At 55.0% G+C, this 15,882-nt stretch overlaps 1 protein-coding gene and 22 non-coding genes across 23 annotated transcripts in view; all 23 read right to left on the bottom strand.

Annotated features, from left to right (window-relative positions):
• Positions 1-421: 421 nt before the first annotated feature.
• LOC119883251 (clathrin heavy chain 1-like) overlaps positions 422-15,882 on the bottom strand; it is a 30,520-nt gene continuing 15,059 nt past the window's right edge. The window contains exons 8-9 of the mRNA XM_038693814.1: positions 1,180-1,362; positions 422-658 (exon numbers count right to left, since the gene is read on the bottom strand). Coding sequence (XP_038549742.1) covers positions 422-658; positions 1,180-1,362 — 420 coding nt within the window. The remainder of the gene's footprint in view (positions 659-1,179; positions 1,363-15,882) is intronic.
• LOC119883633 lies at positions 696-798 on the bottom strand. Its single transcript, XR_005440705.1, has one exon. It is a non-coding gene; the product is annotated as a U6 spliceosomal RNA (small nuclear RNA).
• On the bottom strand, positions 1,400-1,506 carry LOC119883629. Its single transcript, XR_005440702.1, has one exon. It is a non-coding gene; the product is annotated as a U6 spliceosomal RNA (small nuclear RNA).
• On the bottom strand, positions 2,112-2,218 carry LOC119883627. The gene has a single exon (XR_005440700.1). It is a non-coding gene; the product is annotated as a U6 spliceosomal RNA (small nuclear RNA).
• Positions 2,825-2,931, bottom strand: LOC119883626. The gene has a single exon (XR_005440699.1). It is a non-coding gene; the product is annotated as a U6 spliceosomal RNA (small nuclear RNA).
• On the bottom strand, positions 3,538-3,644 carry LOC119883625. The gene has a single exon (XR_005440698.1). It is a non-coding gene; the product is annotated as a U6 spliceosomal RNA (small nuclear RNA).
• Positions 4,251-4,357, bottom strand: LOC119883624. The gene has a single exon (XR_005440697.1). It is a non-coding gene; the product is annotated as a U6 spliceosomal RNA (small nuclear RNA).
• LOC119883623 lies at positions 4,964-5,070 on the bottom strand. The gene has a single exon (XR_005440696.1). It is a non-coding gene; the product is annotated as a U6 spliceosomal RNA (small nuclear RNA).
• Positions 5,677-5,783, bottom strand: LOC119883687. The gene has a single exon (XR_005440755.1). It is a non-coding gene; the product is annotated as a U6 spliceosomal RNA (small nuclear RNA).
• LOC119883686 lies at positions 6,390-6,496 on the bottom strand. Its single transcript, XR_005440754.1, has one exon. It is a non-coding gene; the product is annotated as a U6 spliceosomal RNA (small nuclear RNA).
• On the bottom strand, positions 7,103-7,209 carry LOC119883685. Its single transcript, XR_005440753.1, has one exon. It is a non-coding gene; the product is annotated as a U6 spliceosomal RNA (small nuclear RNA).
• On the bottom strand, positions 7,816-7,922 carry LOC119883684. Its single transcript, XR_005440752.1, has one exon. It is a non-coding gene; the product is annotated as a U6 spliceosomal RNA (small nuclear RNA).
• On the bottom strand, positions 8,529-8,635 carry LOC119883683. Its single transcript, XR_005440751.1, has one exon. It is a non-coding gene; the product is annotated as a U6 spliceosomal RNA (small nuclear RNA).
• LOC119883682 lies at positions 9,242-9,348 on the bottom strand. The gene has a single exon (XR_005440750.1). It is a non-coding gene; the product is annotated as a U6 spliceosomal RNA (small nuclear RNA).
• Positions 9,955-10,061, bottom strand: LOC119883681. Its single transcript, XR_005440749.1, has one exon. It is a non-coding gene; the product is annotated as a U6 spliceosomal RNA (small nuclear RNA).
• Positions 10,668-10,774, bottom strand: LOC119883680. Its single transcript, XR_005440748.1, has one exon. It is a non-coding gene; the product is annotated as a U6 spliceosomal RNA (small nuclear RNA).
• LOC119883679 lies at positions 11,381-11,487 on the bottom strand. Its single transcript, XR_005440747.1, has one exon. It is a non-coding gene; the product is annotated as a U6 spliceosomal RNA (small nuclear RNA).
• Positions 12,094-12,200, bottom strand: LOC119883678. The gene has a single exon (XR_005440746.1). It is a non-coding gene; the product is annotated as a U6 spliceosomal RNA (small nuclear RNA).
• LOC119883677 lies at positions 12,807-12,913 on the bottom strand. Its single transcript, XR_005440745.1, has one exon. It is a non-coding gene; the product is annotated as a U6 spliceosomal RNA (small nuclear RNA).
• On the bottom strand, positions 13,520-13,626 carry LOC119883676. Its single transcript, XR_005440744.1, has one exon. It is a non-coding gene; the product is annotated as a U6 spliceosomal RNA (small nuclear RNA).
• Positions 14,233-14,339, bottom strand: LOC119883675. Its single transcript, XR_005440743.1, has one exon. It is a non-coding gene; the product is annotated as a U6 spliceosomal RNA (small nuclear RNA).
• Positions 14,946-15,052, bottom strand: LOC119883673. Its single transcript, XR_005440742.1, has one exon. It is a non-coding gene; the product is annotated as a U6 spliceosomal RNA (small nuclear RNA).
• LOC119883672 lies at positions 15,659-15,765 on the bottom strand. Its single transcript, XR_005440741.1, has one exon. It is a non-coding gene; the product is annotated as a U6 spliceosomal RNA (small nuclear RNA).

Raw genomic sequence — 15,882 nt, 5'->3', positions numbered from 1 at the left:
CAACCAGGTGAAAGGACCATTCACTCACCATGTCAGGACTGCAGTTGTGAAAGGCGGCAAGGAGCCCCCGCATTCACTGCCTGAGCAGGCACAGAAGTCCTAGATGGCTGCCTACCTTTTATACACCCTTCTGGCCCAATGCCCCCTTTGCAGCAGTGCAGGCTGGGGGACTGCAGTCCCTAGTAGGAAACGCCCTGAATGGGGGCGGTGCCCAACTCCCCTCAGGCTGGGGGCTAAACTTGGGGGCCCAAGGCCAACCATCCCCCTGCCATGACACATGCTGGGACAACTGGGAGCCTCTCTGAAAAACTCTGGCCACATCTCTGTGCAATCAGCTCAAGGATAAGCAAGACTGCGTAAAGTTGTTCACGCCAAATACATTACGCCGAGCACTCGGGACACGTCCCCCATTTGCTGCCGTCTAAATCTGGTAGCCAGTTTCAAAGCAGGCCAGAGTCTGACTTGTGTAACTGACTTGGGTCAAGGTGTACTTTGGAATGACGCTGAGCCGACAACTGCCTGGGCTAAATTCCGGACAAGGTGTTGCCTGCTTGACGCCGGCACTCGCCATGTCAGGACTGCGGTTGTGAAAGGCGGCAAGGAGCCCCGCATTCCCGGCCACCCTTGAAGGACAGAAAATCCCCTCTCTGGCACTAAGCTGCACCAGAAGAGGTCGCGGGCAAAACGAGCACATCAAAATGTGGATACGCTTCACGAATTTGCGTGTCATCCTTTCGCAGGGGCCATGCTAATCTCTGTATCGAATCCAATTATTAGATGTGCTGCCTGAGCAGGCACAGAAGTCCTAGATGGCTGCCTACCTTTTATACACCTTCTGGCCCAATGCCCCCTTTGCAGCAGTGCAGGCTGGGGGACTGCAGTCCCTAGTAGGAAACGCCCTGAATGGGGGCGGTGCCCAACTTCCCCTCAGGCTGGGGCTAAACTTGGGGGCCCAAGGCCAACCATCCCCCTGCCATGACACATGCTGGGACAACTGGGAGCCTCTCTGAAAAACTCTGGCCACATCTCTGTGCAATCAGCTCAAGGATAAGCAAGACTGCGTAAAGTTGTTCACGCCAAATACATTACGCCGAGCACTCGGGACACGTCCCCATTTGCTGCCGTCTAAATCTGGTAGCCAGTTTCAAAGCAGGCCAGAGTCTGACTTGTGTAACTGACTTGGGTCAAGGTGTACTTTGGAATGACGCTGAGCCGACAACTGCCTGGGCTAAATTCCGGACAAGGTGTTGCCTGCTTGACGCCGGCACTCGCCATGTCAGGACTGCGGTTGTGAAAGGCGGCAAGGAGCCCCCGCATTCCGGCCACCCTTGAAGGACAGAAAATCCCCTCTCTGGCACTAAGCTGCACCAGAAGAGGTCGCGGGCAAAACGAGCACATCAAAATGTGGATACGCTTCACGAATTTGCGTGTCATCCTTTCGCAGGGGCCATGCTAATCTTCTCTGTATCGAATCCAATTTATTAGATGTGCTGCCTGAGCAGGCACAGAAGTCCTAGATGGCTGCCTACCTTTTATACACCTTCTGGCCCAATGCCCCCTTTGCAGCAGTGCAGGCTGGGGGACTGCAGTCCCTAGTAGGAAACGCCCTGAATGGGGGCGGTGCCCAACTTCCCCCTCAGGCTGGGGGCTAAACTTGGGGGCCCAAGGCCAACCATCCCCCTGCCATGACACATGCTGGGACAACTGGGAGCCTCTCTGAAAAACTCTGGCCACATCTCTGTGCAATCAGCTCAAGGATAAGCAAGACTGCGTAAAGTTGTTCACGCCAAATACATTACGCCGAGCACTCGGGACACGTCCCCCATTTGCTGCCGTCTAAATCTGGTAGCCAGTTTCAAAGCAGGCCAGAGTCTGACTTGTGTAACTGACTTGGGTCAAGGTGTACTTTGGAATGACGCTGAGCCGACAACTGCCTGGGCTAAATTCCGGACAAGGTGTTGCCTGCTTGACGCCGGCACTCGCCATGTCAGGACTGCGGTTGTGAAAGGCGGCAAGGAGCCCCCGCATTCCCGGCCACCCTTGAAGGACAGAAAATCCCCTCTCTGGCACTAAGCTGCACCAGAAGAGGTCGCGGGCAAAACGAGCACATCAAAATGTGGATACGCTTCACGAATTTGCGTGTCATCCTTTCGCAGGGGCCATGCTAATCTTCTCTGTATCGAATCCAATTTATTAGATGTGCTGCCTGAGCAGGCACAGAAGTCCTAGATGGCTGCCTACCTTTTATACACCCTTCTGGCCCAATGCCCCCTTTGCAGCAGTGCAGGCTGGGGGACTGCAGTCCCTAGTAGGAAACGCCCTGAATGGGGGCGGTGCCCAACTTCCCCCTCAGGCTGGGGGCTAAACTTGGGGGCCCAAGGCCAACCATCCCCCTGCCATGACACATGCTGGGACAACTGGGAGCCTCTCTGAAAAACTCTGGCCACATCTCTGTGCAATCAGCTCAAGGATAAGCAAGACTGCGTAAAGTTGTTCACGCCAAATACATTACGCCGAGCACTCGGGACACGTCCCCCATTTGCTGCCGTCTAAATCTGGTAGCCAGTTTCAAAGCAGGCCAGAGTCTGACTTGTGTAACTGACTTGGGTCAAGGTGTACTTTGGAATGACGCTGAGCCGACAACTGCCTGGGCTAAATTCCGGACAAGGTGTTGCCTGCTTGACGCCGGCACTCGCCATGTCAGGACTGCGGTTGTGAAAGGCGGCAAGGAGCCCCCGCATTCCCGGCCACCCTTGAAGGACAGAAAATCCCCTCTCTGGCACTAAGCTGCACCAGAAGAGGTCGCGGGCAAAACGAGCACATCAAAATGTGGATACGCTTCACGAATTTGCGTGTCATCCTTTCGCAGGGGCCATGCTAATCTTCTCTGTATCGAATCCAATTTATTAGATGTGCTGCCTGAGCAGGCACAGAAGTCCTAGATGGCTGCCTACCTTTTATACACCCTTCTGGCCCAATGCCCCCTTTGCAGCAGTGCAGGCTGGGGGACTGCAGTCCCTAGTAGGAAACGCCCTGAATGGGGGCGGTGCCCAACTTCCCCCTCAGGCTGGGGGCTAAACTTGGGGGCCCAAGGCCAACCATCCCCCTGCCATGACACATGCTGGGACAACTGGGAGCCTCTCTGAAAAACTCTGGCCACATCTCTGTGCAATCAGCTCAAGGATAAGCAAGACTGCGTAAAGTTGTTCACGCCAAATACATTACGCCGAGCACTCGGGACACGTCCCCCATTTGCTGCCGTCTAAATCTGGTAGCCAGTTTCAAAGCAGGCCAGAGTCTGACTTGTGTAACTGACTTGGGTCAAGGTGTACTTTGGAATGACGCTGAGCCGACAACTGCCTGGGCTAAATTCCGGACAAGGTGTTGCCTGCTTGACGCCGGCACTCGCCATGTCAGGACTGCGGTTGTGAAAGGCGGCAAGGAGCCCCCGCATTCCCGGCCACCCTTGAAGGACAGAAAATCCCCTCTCTGGCACTAAGCTGCACCAGAAGAGGTCGCGGGCAAAACGAGCACATCAAAATGTGGATACGCTTCACGAATTTGCGTGTCATCCTTTCGCAGGGGCCATGCTAATCTTCTCTGTATCGAATCCAATTTATTAGATGTGCTGCCTGAGCAGGCACAGAAGTCCTAGATGGCTGCCTACCTTTTATACACCCTTCTGGCCCAATGCCCCCTTTGCAGCAGTGCAGGCTGGGGGACTGCAGTCCCTAGTAGGAAACGCCCTGAATGGGGGCGGTGCCCAACTTCCCCCTCAGGCTGGGGGCTAAACTTGGGGGCCCAAGGCCAACCATCCCCCTGCCATGACACATGCTGGGACAACTGGGAGCCTCTCTGAAAAACTCTGGCCACATCTCTGTGCAATCAGCTCAAGGATAAGCAAGACTGCGTAAAGTTGTTCACGCCAAATACATTACGCCGAGCACTCGGGACACGTCCCCCATTTGCTGCCGTCTAAATCTGGTAGCCAGTTTCAAAGCAGGCCAGAGTCTGACTTGTGTAACTGACTTGGGTCAAGGTGTACTTTGGAATGACGCTGAGCCGACAACTGCCTGGGCTAAATTCCGGACAAGGTGTTGCCTGCTTGACGCCGGCACTCGCCATGTCAGGACTGCGGTTGTGAAAGGCGGCAAGGAGCCCCCGCATTCCCGGCCACCCTTGAAGGACAGAAAATCCCCTCTCTGGCACTAAGCTGCACCAGAAGAGGTCGCGGGCAAAACGAGCACATCAAAATGTGGATACGCTTCACGAATTTGCGTGTCATCCTTTCGCAGGGGCCATGCTAATCTTCTCTGTATCGAATCCAATTTATTAGATGTGCTGCCTGAGCAGGCACAGAAGTCCTAGATGGCTGCCTACCTTTTATACACCCTTCTGGCCCAATGCCCCCTTTGCAGCAGTGCAGGCTGGGGGACTGCAGTCCCTAGTAGGAAACGCCCTGAATGGGGGCGGTGCCCAACTTCCCCCTCAGGCTGGGGGCTAAACTTGGGGGCCCAAGGCCAACCATCCCCCTGCCATGACACATGCTGGGACAACTGGGAGCCTCTCTGAAAAACTCTGGCCACATCTCTGTGCAATCAGCTCAAGGATAAGCAAGACTGCGTAAAGTTGTTCACGCCAAATACATTACGCCGAGCACTCGGGACACGTCCCCCATTTGCTGCCGTCTAAATCTGGTAGCCAGTTTCAAAGCAGGCCAGAGTCTGACTTGTGTAACTGACTTGGGTCAAGGTGTACTTTGGAATGACGCTGAGCCGACAACTGCCTGGGCTAAATTCCGGACAAGGTGTTGCCTGCTTGACGCCGGCACTCGCCATGTCAGGACTGCGGTTGTGAAAGGCGGCAAGGAGCCCCCGCATTCCCGGCCACCCTTGAAGGACAGAAAATCCCCTCTCTGGCACTAAGCTGCACCAGAAGAGGTCGCGGGCAAAACGAGCACATCAAAATGTGGATACGCTTCACGAATTTGCGTGTCATCCTTTCGCAGGGGCCATGCTAATCTTCTCTGTATCGAATCCAATTTATTAGATGTGCTGCCTGAGCAGGCACAGAAGTCCTAGATGGCTGCCTACCTTTTATACACCCTTCTGGCCCAATGCCCCCTTTGCAGCAGTGCAGGCTGGGGGACTGCAGTCCCTAGTAGGAAACGCCCTGAATGGGGGCGGTGCCCAACTTCCCCCTCAGGCTGGGGGCTAAACTTGGGGGCCCAAGGCCAACCATCCCCCTGCCATGACACATGCTGGGACAACTGGGAGCCTCTCTGAAAAACTCTGGCCACATCTCTGTGCAATCAGCTCAAGGATAAGCAAGACTGCGTAAAGTTGTTCACGCCAAATACATTACGCCGAGCACTCGGGACACGTCCCCCATTTGCTGCCGTCTAAATCTGGTAGCCAGTTTCAAAGCAGGCCAGAGTCTGACTTGTGTAACTGACTTGGGTCAAGGTGTACTTTGGAATGACGCTGAGCCGACAACTGCCTGGGCTAAATTCCGGACAAGGTGTTGCCTGCTTGACGCCGGCACTCGCCATGTCAGGACTGCGGTTGTGAAAGGCGGCAAGGAGCCCCCGCATTCCCGGCCACCCTTGAAGGACAGAAAATCCCCTCTCTGGCACTAAGCTGCACCAGAAGAGGTCGCGGGCAAAACGAGCACATCAAAATGTGGATACGCTTCACGAATTTGCGTGTCATCCTTTCGCAGGGGCCATGCTAATCTTCTCTGTATCGAATCCAATTTATTAGATGTGCTGCCTGAGCAGGCACAGAAGTCCTAGATGGCTGCCTACCTTTTATACACCCTTCTGGCCCAATGCCCCCTTTGCAGCAGTGCAGGCTGGGGGACTGCAGTCCCTAGTAGGAAACGCCCTGAATGGGGGCGGTGCCCAACTTCCCCCTCAGGCTGGGGGCTAAACTTGGGGGCCCAAGGCCAACCATCCCCCTGCCATGACACATGCTGGGACAACTGGGAGCCTCTCTGAAAAACTCTGGCCACATCTCTGTGCAATCAGCTCAAGGATAAGCAAGACTGCGTAAAGTTGTTCACGCCAAATACATTACGCCGAGCACTCGGGACACGTCCCCCATTTGCTGCCGTCTAAATCTGGTAGCCAGTTTCAAAGCAGGCCAGAGTCTGACTTGTGTAACTGACTTGGGTCAAGGTGTACTTTGGAATGACGCTGAGCCGACAACTGCCTGGGCTAAATTCCGGACAAGGTGTTGCCTGCTTGACGCCGGCACTCGCCATGTCAGGACTGCGGTTGTGAAAGGCGGCAAGGAGCCCCCGCATTCCCGGCCACCCTTGAAGGACAGAAAATCCCCTCTCTGGCACTAAGCTGCACCAGAAGAGGTCGCGGGCAAAACGAGCACATCAAAATGTGGATACGCTTCACGAATTTGCGTGTCATCCTTTCGCAGGGGCCATGCTAATCTTCTCTGTATCGAATCCAATTTATTAGATGTGCTGCCTGAGCAGGCACAGAAGTCCTAGATGGCTGCCTACCTTTTATACACCCTTCTGGCCCAATGCCCCCTTTGCAGCAGTGCAGGCTGGGGGACTGCAGTCCCTAGTAGGAAACGCCCTGAATGGGGGCGGTGCCCAACTTCCCCCTCAGGCTGGGGGCTAAACTTGGGGGCCCAAGGCCAACCATCCCCCTGCCATGACACATGCTGGGACAACTGGGAGCCTCTCTGAAAAACTCTGGCCACATCTCTGTGCAATCAGCTCAAGGATAAGCAAGACTGCGTAAAGTTGTTCACGCCAAATACATTACGCCGAGCACTCGGGACACGTCCCCCATTTGCTGCCGTCTAAATCTGGTAGCCAGTTTCAAAGCAGGCCAGAGTCTGACTTGTGTAACTGACTTGGGTCAAGGTGTACTTTGGAATGACGCTGAGCCGACAACTGCCTGGGCTAAATTCCGGACAAGGTGTTGCCTGCTTGACGCCGGCACTCGCCATGTCAGGACTGCGGTTGTGAAAGGCGGCAAGGAGCCCCCGCATTCCCGGCCACCCTTGAAGGACAGAAAATCCCCTCTCTGGCACTAAGCTGCACCAGAAGAGGTCGCGGGCAAAACGAGCACATCAAAATGTGGATACGCTTCACGAATTTGCGTGTCATCCTTTCGCAGGGGCCATGCTAATCTTCTCTGTATCGAATCCAATTTATTAGATGTGCTGCCTGAGCAGGCACAGAAGTCCTAGATGGCTGCCTACCTTTTATACACCCTTCTGGCCCAATGCCCCCTTTGCAGCAGTGCAGGCTGGGGGACTGCAGTCCCTAGTAGGAAACGCCCTGAATGGGGGCGGTGCCCAACTTCCCCCTCAGGCTGGGGGCTAAACTTGGGGGCCCAAGGCCAACCATCCCCCTGCCATGACACATGCTGGGACAACTGGGAGCCTCTCTGAAAAACTCTGGCCACATCTCTGTGCAATCAGCTCAAGGATAAGCAAGACTGCGTAAAGTTGTTCACGCCAAATACATTACGCCGAGCACTCGGGACACGTCCCCCATTTGCTGCCGTCTAAATCTGGTAGCCAGTTTCAAAGCAGGCCAGAGTCTGACTTGTGTAACTGACTTGGGTCAAGGTGTACTTTGGAATGACGCTGAGCCGACAACTGCCTGGGCTAAATTCCGGACAAGGTGTTGCCTGCTTGACGCCGGCACTCGCCATGTCAGGACTGCGGTTGTGAAAGGCGGCAAGGAGCCCCCGCATTCCCGGCCACCCTTGAAGGACAGAAAATCCCCTCTCTGGCACTAAGCTGCACCAGAAGAGGTCGCGGGCAAAACGAGCACATCAAAATGTGGATACGCTTCACGAATTTGCGTGTCATCCTTTCGCAGGGGCCATGCTAATCTTCTCTGTATCGAATCCAATTTATTAGATGTGCTGCCTGAGCAGGCACAGAAGTCCTAGATGGCTGCCTACCTTTTATACACCCTTCTGGCCCAATGCCCCCTTTGCAGCAGTGCAGGCTGGGGGACTGCAGTCCCTAGTAGGAAACGCCCTGAATGGGGGCGGTGCCCAACTTCCCCCTCAGGCTGGGGGCTAAACTTGGGGGCCCAAGGCCAACCATCCCCCTGCCATGACACATGCTGGGACAACTGGGAGCCTCTCTGAAAAACTCTGGCCACATCTCTGTGCAATCAGCTCAAGGATAAGCAAGACTGCGTAAAGTTGTTCACGCCAAATACATTACGCCGAGCACTCGGGACACGTCCCCCATTTGCTGCCGTCTAAATCTGGTAGCCAGTTTCAAAGCAGGCCAGAGTCTGACTTGTGTAACTGACTTGGGTCAAGGTGTACTTTGGAATGACGCTGAGCCGACAACTGCCTGGGCTAAATTCCGGACAAGGTGTTGCCTGCTTGACGCCGGCACTCGCCATGTCAGGACTGCGGTTGTGAAAGGCGGCAAGGAGCCCCCGCATTCCCGGCCACCCTTGAAGGACAGAAAATCCCCTCTCTGGCACTAAGCTGCACCAGAAGAGGTCGCGGGCAAAACGAGCACATCAAAATGTGGATACGCTTCACGAATTTGCGTGTCATCCTTTCGCAGGGGCCATGCTAATCTTCTCTGTATCGAATCCAATTTATTAGATGTGCTGCCTGAGCAGGCACAGAAGTCCTAGATGGCTGCCTACCTTTTATACACCCTTCTGGCCCAATGCCCCCTTTGCAGCAGTGCAGGCTGGGGGACTGCAGTCCCTAGTAGGAAACGCCCTGAATGGGGGCGGTGCCCAACTTCCCCCTCAGGCTGGGGGCTAAACTTGGGGGCCCAAGGCCAACCATCCCCCTGCCATGACACATGCTGGGACAACTGGGAGCCTCTCTGAAAAACTCTGGCCACATCTCTGTGCAATCAGCTCAAGGATAAGCAAGACTGCGTAAAGTTGTTCACGCCAAATACATTACGCCGAGCACTCGGGACACGTCCCCCATTTGCTGCCGTCTAAATCTGGTAGCCAGTTTCAAAGCAGGCCAGAGTCTGACTTGTGTAACTGACTTGGGTCAAGGTGTACTTTGGAATGACGCTGAGCCGACAACTGCCTGGGCTAAATTCCGGACAAGGTGTTGCCTGCTTGACGCCGGCACTCGCCATGTCAGGACTGCGGTTGTGAAAGGCGGCAAGGAGCCCCCGCATTCCCGGCCACCCTTGAAGGACAGAAAATCCCCTCTCTGGCACTAAGCTGCACCAGAAGAGGTCGCGGGCAAAACGAGCACATCAAAATGTGGATACGCTTCACGAATTTGCGTGTCATCCTTTCGCAGGGGCCATGCTAATCTTCTCTGTATCGAATCCAATTTATTAGATGTGCTGCCTGAGCAGGCACAGAAGTCCTAGATGGCTGCCTACCTTTTATACACCCTTCTGGCCCAATGCCCCCTTTGCAGCAGTGCAGGCTGGGGGACTGCAGTCCCTAGTAGGAAACGCCCTGAATGGGGGCGGTGCCCAACTTCCCCCTCAGGCTGGGGGCTAAACTTGGGGGCCCAAGGCCAACCATCCCCCTGCCATGACACATGCTGGGACAACTGGGAGCCTCTCTGAAAAACTCTGGCCACATCTCTGTGCAATCAGCTCAAGGATAAGCAAGACTGCGTAAAGTTGTTCACGCCAAATACATTACGCCGAGCACTCGGGACACGTCCCCCATTTGCTGCCGTCTAAATCTGGTAGCCAGTTTCAAAGCAGGCCAGAGTCTGACTTGTGTAACTGACTTGGGTCAAGGTGTACTTTGGAATGACGCTGAGCCGACAACTGCCTGGGCTAAATTCCGGACAAGGTGTTGCCTGCTTGACGCCGGCACTCGCCATGTCAGGACTGCGGTTGTGAAAGGCGGCAAGGAGCCCCCGCATTCCCGGCCACCCTTGAAGGACAGAAAATCCCCTCTCTGGCACTAAGCTGCACCAGAAGAGGTCGCGGGCAAAACGAGCACATCAAAATGTGGATACGCTTCACGAATTTGCGTGTCATCCTTTCGCAGGGGCCATGCTAATCTTCTCTGTATCGAATCCAATTTATTAGATGTGCTGCCTGAGCAGGCACAGAAGTCCTAGATGGCTGCCTACCTTTTATACACCCTTCTGGCCCAATGCCCCCTTTGCAGCAGTGCAGGCTGGGGGACTGCAGTCCCTAGTAGGAAACGCCCTGAATGGGGGCGGTGCCCAACTTCCCCCTCAGGCTGGGGGCTAAACTTGGGGGCCCAAGGCCAACCATCCCCCTGCCATGACACATGCTGGGACAACTGGGAGCCTCTCTGAAAAACTCTGGCCACATCTCTGTGCAATCAGCTCAAGGATAAGCAAGACTGCGTAAAGTTGTTCACGCCAAATACATTACGCCGAGCACTCGGGACACGTCCCCCATTTGCTGCCGTCTAAATCTGGTAGCCAGTTTCAAAGCAGGCCAGAGTCTGACTTGTGTAACTGACTTGGGTCAAGGTGTACTTTGGAATGACGCTGAGCCGACAACTGCCTGGGCTAAATTCCGGACAAGGTGTTGCCTGCTTGACGCCGGCACTCGCCATGTCAGGACTGCGGTTGTGAAAGGCGGCAAGGAGCCCCCGCATTCCCGGCCACCCTTGAAGGACAGAAAATCCCCTCTCTGGCACTAAGCTGCACCAGAAGAGGTCGCGGGCAAAACGAGCACATCAAAATGTGGATACGCTTCACGAATTTGCGTGTCATCCTTTCGCAGGGGCCATGCTAATCTTCTCTGTATCGAATCCAATTTATTAGATGTGCTGCCTGAGCAGGCACAGAAGTCCTAGATGGCTGCCTACCTTTTATACACCCTTCTGGCCCAATGCCCCCTTTGCAGCAGTGCAGGCTGGGGGACTGCAGTCCCTAGTAGGAAACGCCCTGAATGGGGGCGGTGCCCAACTTCCCCCTCAGGCTGGGGGCTAAACTTGGGGGCCCAAGGCCAACCATCCCCCTGCCATGACACATGCTGGGACAACTGGGAGCCTCTCTGAAAAACTCTGGCCACATCTCTGTGCAATCAGCTCAAGGATAAGCAAGACTGCGTAAAGTTGTTCACGCCAAATACATTACGCCGAGCACTCGGGACACGTCCCCCATTTGCTGCCGTCTAAATCTGGTAGCCAGTTTCAAAGCAGGCCAGAGTCTGACTTGTGTAACTGACTTGGGTCAAGGTGTACTTTGGAATGACGCTGAGCCGACAACTGCCTGGGCTAAATTCCGGACAAGGTGTTGCCTGCTTGACGCCGGCACTCGCCATGTCAGGACTGCGGTTGTGAAAGGCGGCAAGGAGCCCCCGCATTCCCGGCCACCCTTGAAGGACAGAAAATCCCCTCTCTGGCACTAAGCTGCACCAGAAGAGGTCGCGGGCAAAACGAGCACATCAAAATGTGGATACGCTTCACGAATTTGCGTGTCATCCTTTCGCAGGGGCCATGCTAATCTTCTCTGTATCGAATCCAATTTATTAGATGTGCTGCCTGAGCAGGCACAGAAGTCCTAGATGGCTGCCTACCTTTTATACACCCTTCTGGCCCAATGCCCCCTTTGCAGCAGTGCAGGCTGGGGGACTGCAGTCCCTAGTAGGAAACGCCCTGAATGGGGGCGGTGCCCAACTTCCCCCTCAGGCTGGGGGCTAAACTTGGGGGCCCAAGGCCAACCATCCCCCTGCCATGACACATGCTGGGACAACTGGGAGCCTCTCTGAAAAACTCTGGCCACATCTCTGTGCAATCAGCTCAAGGATAAGCAAGACTGCGTAAAGTTGTTCACGCCAAATACATTACGCCGAGCACTCGGGACACGTCCCCCATTTGCTGCCGTCTAAATCTGGTAGCCAGTTTCAAAGCAGGCCAGAGTCTGACTTGTGTAACTGACTTGGGTCAAGGTGTACTTTGGAATGACGCTGAGCCGACAACTGCCTGGGCTAAATTCCGGACAAGGTGTTGCCTGCTTGACGCCGGCACTCGCCATGTCAGGACTGCGGTTGTGAAAGGCGGCAAGGAGCCCCCGCATTCCCGGCCACCCTTGAAGGACAGAAAATCCCCTCTCTGGCACTAAGCTGCACCAGAAGAGGTCGCGGGCAAAACGAGCACATCAAAATGTGGATACGCTTCACGAATTTGCGTGTCATCCTTTCGCAGGGGCCATGCTAATCTTCTCTGTATCGAATCCAATTTATTAGATGTGCTGCCTGAGCAGGCACAGAAGTCCTAGATGGCTGCCTACCTTTTATACACCCTTCTGGCCCAATGCCCCCTTTGCAGCAGTGCAGGCTGGGGGACTGCAGTCCCTAGTAGGAAACGCCCTGAATGGGGGCGGTGCCCAACTTCCCCCTCAGGCTGGGGGCTAAACTTGGGGGCCCAAGGCCAACCATCCCCCTGCCATGACACATGCTGGGACAACTGGGAGCCTCTCTGAAAAACTCTGGCCACATCTCTGTGCAATCAGCTCAAGGATAAGCAAGACTGCGTAAAGTTGTTCACGCCAAATACATTACGCCGAGCACTCGGGACACGTCCCCCATTTGCTGCCGTCTAAATCTGGTAGCCAGTTTCAAAGCAGGCCAGAGTCTGACTTGTGTAACTGACTTGGGTCAAGGTGTACTTTGGAATGACGCTGAGCCGACAACTGCCTGGGCTAAATTCCGGACAAGGTGTTGCCTGCTTGACGCCGGCACTCGCCATGTCAGGACTGCGGTTGTGAAAGGCGGCAAGGAGCCCCCGCATTCCCGGCCACCCTTGAAGGACAGAAAATCCCCTCTCTGGCACTAAGCTGCACCAGAAGAGGTCGCGGGCAAAACGAGCACATCAAAATGTGGATACGCTTCACGAATTTGCGTGTCATCCTTTCGCAGGGGCCATGCTAATCTTCTCTGTATCGAATCCAATTTATTAGATGTGCTGCCTGAGCAGGCACAGAAGTCCTAGATGGCTGCCTACCTTTTATACACCCTTCTGGCCCAATGCCCCCTTTGCAGCAGTGCAGGCTGGGGGACTGCAGTCCCTAGTAGGAAACGCCCTGAATGGGGGCGGTGCCCAACTTCCCCCTCAGGCTGGGGGCTAAACTTGGGGGCCCAAGGCCAACCATCCCCCTGCCATGACACATGCTGGGACAACTGGGAGCCTCTCTGAAAAACTCTGGCCACATCTCTGTGCAATCAGCTCAAGGATAAGCAAGACTGCGTAAAGTTGTTCACGCCAAATACATTACGCCGAGCACTCGGGACACGTCCCCCATTTGCTGCCGTCTAAATCTGGTAGCCAGTTTCAAAGCAGGCCAGAGTCTGACTTGTGTAACTGACTTGGGTCAAGGTGTACTTTGGAATGACGCTGAGCCGACAACTGCCTGGGCTAAATTCCGGACAAGGTGTTGCCTGCTTGACGCCGGCACTCGCCATGTCAGGACTGCGGTTGTGAAAGGCGGCAAGGAGCCCCCGCATTCCCGGCCACCCTTGAAGGACAGAAAATCCCCTCTCTGGCACTAAGCTGCACCAGAAGAGGTCGCGGGCAAAACGAGCACATCAAAATGTGGATACGCTTCACGAATTTGCGTGTCATCCTTTCGCAGGGGCCATGCTAATCTTCTCTGTATCGAATCCAATTTATTAGATGTGCTGCCTGAGCAGGCACAGAAGTCCTAGATGGCTGCCTACCTTTTATACACCCTTCTGGCCCAATGCCCCCTTTGCAGCAGTGCAGGCTGGGGGACTGCAGTCCCTAGTAGGAAACGCCCTGAATGGGGGCGGTGCCCAACTTCCCCCTCAGGCTGGGGGCTAAACTTGGGGGCCCAAGGCCAACCATCCCCCTGCCATGACACATGCTGGGACAACTGGGAGCCTCTCTGAAAAACTCTGGCCACATCTCTGTGCAATCAGCTCAAGGATAAGCAAGACTGCGTAAAGTTGTTCACGCCAAATACATTACGCCGAGCACTCGGGACACGTCCCCCATTTGCTGCCGTCTAAATCTGGTAGCCAGTTTCAAAGCAGGCCAGAGTCTGACTTGTGTAACTGACTTGGGTCAAGGTGTACTTTGGAATGACGCTGAGCCGACAACTGCCTGGGCTAAATTCCGGACAAGGTGTTGCCTGCTTGACGCCGGCACTCGCCATGTCAGGACTGCGGTTGTGAAAGGCGGCAAGGAGCCCCCGCATTCCCGGCCACCCTTGAAGGACAGAAAATCCCCTCTCTGGCACTAAGCTGCACCAGAAGAGGTCGCGGGCAAAACGAGCACATCAAAATGTGGATACGCTTCACGAATTTGCGTGTCATCCTTTCGCAGGGGCCATGCTAATCTTCTCTGTATCGAATCCAATTTATTAGATGTGCTGCCTGAGCAGGCACAGAAGTCCTAGATGGCTGCCTACCTTTTATACACCCTTCTGGCCCAATGCCCCCTTTGCAGCAGTGCAGGCTGGGGGACTGCAGTCCCTAGTAGGAAACGCCCTGAATGGGGGCGGTGCCCAACTTCCCCCTCAGGCTGGGGGCTAAACTTGGGGGCCCAAGGCCAACCATCCCCCTGCCATGACACATGCTGGGACAACTGGGAGCCTCTCTGAAAAACTCTGGCCACATCTCTGTGCAATCAGCTCAAGGATAAGCAAGACTGCGTAAAGTTGTTCACGCCAAATACATTACGCCGAGCACTCGGGACACGTCCCCCATTTGCTGCCGTCTAAATCTGGTAGCCAGTTTCAAAGCAGGCCAGAGTCTGACTTGTGTAACTGACTTGGGTCAAGGTGTACTTTGGAATGACGCTGAGCCGACAACTGCCTGGGCTAAATTCCGGACAAGGTGTTGCCTGCTTGACGCCGGCACTCGCCATGTCAGGACTGCGGTTGTGAAAGGCGGCAAGGAGCCCCCGCATTCCCGGCCACCCTTGAAGGACAGAAAATCCCCTCTCTGGCACTAAGCTGCACCAGAAGAGGTCGCGGGCAAAACGAGCACATCAAAATGTGGATACGCTTCACGAATTTGCGTGTCATCCTTTCGCAGGGGCCATGCTAATCTTCTCTGTATCGAATCCAATTTATTAGATGTGCTGCCTGAGCAGGCACAGAAGTCCTAGATGGCTGCCTACCTTTTATACACCCTTCTGGCCCAATGCCCCCTTTGCAGCAGTGCAGGCTGGGGGACTGCAGTCCCTAGTAGGAAACGCCCTGAATGGGGGCGGTGCCCAACTTCCCCCTCAGGCTGGGGGCTAAACTTGGGGGCCCAAGGCCAACCATCCCCCTGCCATGACACATGCTGGGACAACTGGGAGCCTCTCTGAAAAACTCTGGCCACATCTCTGTGCAATCAGCTCAAGGATAAGCAAGACTGCGTAAAGTTGTTCACGCCAAATACATTACGCCGAGCACTCGGGACACGTCCCCCATTTGCTGCCGTCTAAATCTGGTAGCCAGTTTCAAAGCAGGCCAGAGTCTGACTTGTGTAACTGACTTGGGTCAAGGTGTACTTTGGAATGACGCTGAGCCGACAACTGCCTGGGCTAAATTCCGGACAAGGTGTTGCCTGCTTGACGCCGGCACTCGCCATGTCAGGACTGCGGTTGTGAAAGGCGGCAAGGAGCCCCCGCATTCCCGGCCACCCTTGAAGGACAGAAAATCCCCTCTCTGGCACTAAGCTGCACCAGAAGAGGTCGCGGGCAAAACGAGCACATCAAAATGTGGATACGCTTCACGAATTTGCGTGTCATCCTTTCGCAGGGGCCATGCTAATCTTCTCTGTATCGAATCCAATTTATTAGATGTGCTGCCTGAGCAGGCACAGAAGTCCTAGATGGCTGCCTACCTTTTATACACCCTTCTGGCCCAATGCCCCCTTTGCAGCAGTGCAGGCTGGGGGACTGCAGTCCCTAGTAGGAAACGCCCTGAATGGGGGCGGT

This window comes from Micropterus salmoides, unplaced genomic scaffold, assembly GCF_014851395.1.
Source record: "Micropterus salmoides isolate LMB-PRFRI ecotype aquatic unplaced genomic scaffold, ASM1485139v1 Ms_hic_scaffold_3, whole genome shotgun sequence".
NCBI classification, from domain to species: Eukaryota; Metazoa; Chordata; class Actinopteri; order Centrarchiformes; family Centrarchidae; genus Micropterus; species Micropterus salmoides.
This window is presented reverse-complemented; position numbering and strand designations above follow the sequence as displayed.